This window comes from Magnolia sinica, chromosome 10 (assembly GCF_029962835.1).
Source record: "Magnolia sinica isolate HGM2019 chromosome 10, MsV1, whole genome shotgun sequence".
NCBI lineage: Eukaryota > Viridiplantae > Streptophyta > Magnoliopsida > Magnoliales > Magnoliaceae > Magnolia > Magnolia sinica.
The window spans coordinates 46911606-46916329 of NC_080582.1; the positions used below are offsets into that span (position 1 = coordinate 46911606).

The window sequence follows — 4724 nt, forward strand, 5'->3', positions numbered from 1 at the left end:
GTGTACATGTGTAAGTCTTTATGGGAGCCTCTAGCAGGAGTGCATGCTTGTAAAGGTTAGAGGTAAACCTATTAAAAACATCCAAGACAGTGAAATCCGATACACTCAAGAGAGTGCGTCCACCAGGAGTGGAGTAGGCAAGTAGCCTAACACACACACACACACACACACACATATATATATATATATATATATATTTGTAACTATGATTTGTGCACATTTTTATTTATACCTGTGAGTTGAATTGTTATATATGCATGTAGAGAAATAACGTCCAGGCTACACGTAGAGAGAGGGTTTTCATATGAAAATCTGATCCATCCTTACCAAACGGCCACACTTTCGAATTGCCAAAACATCCTTCGCTTTGTTTTAAATCCTTTCACATGTCCTTTGAAAATCCAAAGTTCTCTGCCACTTGGCGTTATATAATAGCATAGATAAATTTGAAAGCCCAATCTCAATTCATATGAACACACAGAAGGGTGTTACATACAATAACAATGCACAAGTACTAATGAATTAGGAACAAGAGATTTCTTCCATCAACAATTCTCTAACCATTCAATCAGAATATTCATTAGTTTTCTCTCTGAAAGAATAGGAGAATCCTTCAATCTGCGCCAGTAGGGCCAATATTCAGTTGTCTACACTGTTGCTACGATGCAGCCCACTGGATGGATCATGGAGATTTTTGGGGCCTGTACCATCCATAATGGGGTTTAACAGACCCCAATGGCCCAGATCACTAAATCATGGACTCCCCACTAAGGAGTTTCAAGTGGGGACCCAGATAGAAGCTATTGTTAGAGGCCTTGATTTCCAACACAAAGCCAACCTGCATTTCTCATGCTGCACCCAGTACCCCCCACCAAAGAGACCCACCAAGATCTTGGCTTGAGAAACATTGCAACCACTCATTGGAATGGCCTTAAATCCCTTGATTGAAGAAAACCCATTTCCCCAAATCTCCCTCTCATCCTTATCCAATGGGAACTGCCTCAAACAGTCCAAGATCCTAAGGCCCAAGAACTCTTCAATTAGCCTGTGGCCCACCTTATCTCCAGACCAAAAGGAGCCGTTCATCAATGAATCAGAGAAAGCAGTGTAGTGTTGCAAGCCCTCACAAAAGAACTCCACAAATGACATAGATGGCATTTTGAAAAAATCAAACAGCTCTTCTTCTACCAAAACAACCATCTTGGGAGAGAGCTTGATTACACCATCTAAGAAACATTTCACTGATGTGTAGCTCCTGTTGGGCATGTCCACCTGGTGGACCACACAATTGGCTATCAATGTGGGGCCCACTTTGATTCCTTGAAGATCCTCATCTCTCTGCATCGTCACCTGATCAAAACTGAATGGTAGGCCAATTGAATCTGCAAACTCCTTCAGCCGTCTTCCTGTCTGCTGAGTGGGACCCACATTATGTCGGCTACTAACTGCCGTTATTCTCAGTGAGGCATCCTTCCGCAGTGCGAGGTCTTCCATAAGTGGCGGCCACTGAATTCCTTCCATAACATCGAAGTCGATGACGTGAACGTGCTGCTCACCGATGGTGGCTTCAAGGATTGCTTGATTGGCAGTAAAGTGCGCAAATTTCACATAAGGAGAGAGCTCGTGGAGCATTCGATAGGCAGTAATGGTGTCGTTATCCGTTCGTCTGTGAATTGACTCAGGGAACTGGAATTCAGTAGGTCTGGAAGTGAGGATCTTGCAACGAAGGCCTTCGGTGAAGTAAAAGGCCAATCTGTGCAGTGGGCCATTTTCATTTTCTTGATTGAAGAGGAGGAGATGATCAAGGCGAGTCACTACAGTCGAAGCCAACTGCCAGTTCTTTGCTTCAACAGCTTCAGCTCCCTTCAATAACAGATCAGTTATGCTGCGGCCCTCCATCAGATCTTCTTGAATTCCCTCCAAGTGAGACATCTCATGACCCACAACCATAGTATCTTGAACCAAAGGTACATCCATGGTGGGACCCACTTCAGGAATGACAGCATGTAAGCCATCATGGGCGTCATCATCTCCCATGAGACGCAATGCTTCCATGTAGCCATCATCATGATCATCAAGAACACCATAGCATGGGTCTTCAAGGAGATGATGGATGTCCCCATAATCCATTAGACTTGAGAAAGATGATTGGGGACTGAAAATTTCAGGTAGGAAAGAAATGGTTTCCATTACCAAATTCATGAAGATGGGAGCCGAGAGAGTATGCTTAAATACTCAACCGTAGACTCCATGGGAAGAAAAGGACAGAACGGGTGTGGTGGCCCACCTTATAAAATATACCTCATCACCTGCTACCACGACTTTTTGTTACCATACCACCTTCATGCCAACATGCCACCCTTATAGGAGACCAGTAAAATGAAAACGATAATACCCCACCGTCAAGATGACTTGCCACAAAAATCAAGCCGGTCCACTCATCAGATGGACCACGCTGTTGGAATCAATGCCCAACCGACTGTCTAACTCAAACATACTGGCGTGCCCCGCGTAGTGAGAGGATCTAGCGTGATTTCAAAGAAGAGAGATCTTGATGGTGGGGCATAACTCTTTTACGGTACTGATTTCCTTAACAAGTGATATCTTGTTGGATATGGGCCCATGGGGCAGTAGACCACAAGTGGGTGAGATGTACATTTTTCTCTCCCATTAGAGACGGGTTTTATCATTAATCCCATTTGACGGTCGTGACTTGTTGGAAAGAAAATGGAAGAAATAGTCTATCTAAATTATGTCTAATTGGCCTACTTAATTAATAATATTTAAGCTATTGATCGTAATTAATGAGATATCTTAACTGTAAAATTAGAGAGACCATAAGACTCTCTTTATGTCCATAGTAGTTAGGCAGATTAGACATGTACAAACCATTTTCAACTTTTATGGAAGTCTTAAAAAAATCATGTAGACTGTTAGATCCTGCAGTCCCACCCATCCAGGGTTATTTTCACATCTCCGCAAGGAGCATTGGTATGTGCATCGGACAATAATGGCCACCTAGTTTTACGCCTTCAAACTTACACATGGCATAGCTTTGTAGTAATAAACTGTTCAACCTCCAGTCAATGAAAAAGTTGGGCAGATGCCTTGCATTTACGGTCTACAGTGGAATTCTATGGCCGACCACGACTTGCTGTGATGTTCACGGTCGATTGTCAGTCAATCATAGTATGACCATCATGTTTCACGATTTGATTTTGCACAAAATATATTATTTAAACCCGATTTTTCATTAGTGCTGAAAGTAATATGAGTGTTTTCTCTGAAGAGGCTAATGTTAGTCAAGGAAGAGGGTTTTCTACACTTATAAAGGGATTGGGAAAGATTTCTCAAGGGATGTAGGAGTTTTATATAGGTGTGCATTGTAAGGAAAGATCGGGTACATATATAATTGAAGAAGGTGAGTATGTACAACTCTGAGGTTTTGATTATAATGGATATCTAATGCTTTGTGCCGTGGATTTTTCTCATAAGGATTTTTTCACGTAAAATATCATTGTGTTTGTGATTATTTGCTTTTTAGTTTGGTTATCTTGTATCATTTTATTATTCTATCTTCGTTTATCATACTTTTTCAAAGCATATGAATTAACGGTAGCGTTAAATCTGAATTTCTAAAACCTAGGGTTTGATTTGGGTTTGTTGTTAGCTCAAGTTTACACCCTTGTGGTATGATATAGAGCTGGTTAACTCACAACAAAGTGGTGTCAAAGTGTTAGGTTGGGCATTTGGGTTTGAGCAAATATGTTAGGATCAAAATTCGATATACAAAAGTTTAATGGGAAGAATAATTTCAGTTTATGGCAACGAAAGGTCAAGTGTAAGGCCCGTATCCTAGGCCGTACCATTCCGTATACTCATATGGTCGTCCCGGTCGAATTTCGGCAACCCGCGACCTATAACCAACGTTTGCGCACGATCCTAAGCCAAGTCCTGCATATCTGAGTCAACTCGACTCGAGACTTATACCGGTATGACCGCACCGACGCCGCGGTTCCGATGTCACGTCTCGTGTGTCGAGGCGATACCATAGCCAGGAGATGTGGGCCCGCGTTCAGTTTGAAAAAAATGCCGCACGTTGCAAACCCTAAGAAAAACATGTCCCATCAAATATCAAGTACATACCCCATCACTCCCATCACTCTCACCCATCCCCAAGTACAATTACCCTCCCCAAAGTCAACTCTCCCCATCACCCATCACTCTCTCACCCATCCCTCTCTCTCTCTCTCTTTACATCACATCTCCCATCTCTCTCATCTCTCTTACCTCTCATTTCTCCCAAGCAACTCACGTCCCAACCTCCATGAGAGAGAGTTTGGTGTGGCCCACCTTCCTATCTCCCATCCCCACCATCCAAAGCCCATCTCGAGTTGTGAGATGTCCAAACCGTTCATCAAATGGACCTTATTTTGATGTGTGTATTACCCACATCATCCAACCATTTGGGTGGCCCACCTGGACAGCATGTCCGTAGGTGGGACTCACCTTAAATGTATGTTTTAAGCAACCGTCCAGCGTCCAGGGACGCTGGACGTTGCAACTGTGAAGTGTGAGCTGACAGTGGGTGTACTAACGTTAAAAAAAGGGGGTTTTGGGCTCGTGCAGGCCCCACCTTGATATATGTTTCTAATCCAAGCCGTCCATTCTATTCCCCAGCTCATTTTAGGCGTTGAGCCAAAAAATGGAGCCAATCTGACTTT

At 43.1% G+C, this 4724-nt stretch overlaps 1 protein-coding gene across 1 annotated transcript; it reads right to left on the minus strand.

Annotated features, from left to right (window-relative positions):
- Window positions 1-777: 777 nt before the first annotated feature.
- Window positions 778-2130, minus strand: LOC131217499 (protein NODULATION SIGNALING PATHWAY 2-like). The gene is made up of 2 exons (XM_058212435.1): window positions 1312-2130; window positions 778-1212 (listed from the first exon to the last, which is right to left on the minus strand). Exons 1-2 carry the CDS (start codon window positions 2128-2130, stop codon window positions 778-780), a joined length of 1254 nt encoding a protein of 417 aa, XP_058068418.1.
- Window positions 2131-4724: the final 2594 nt, after the last annotated feature.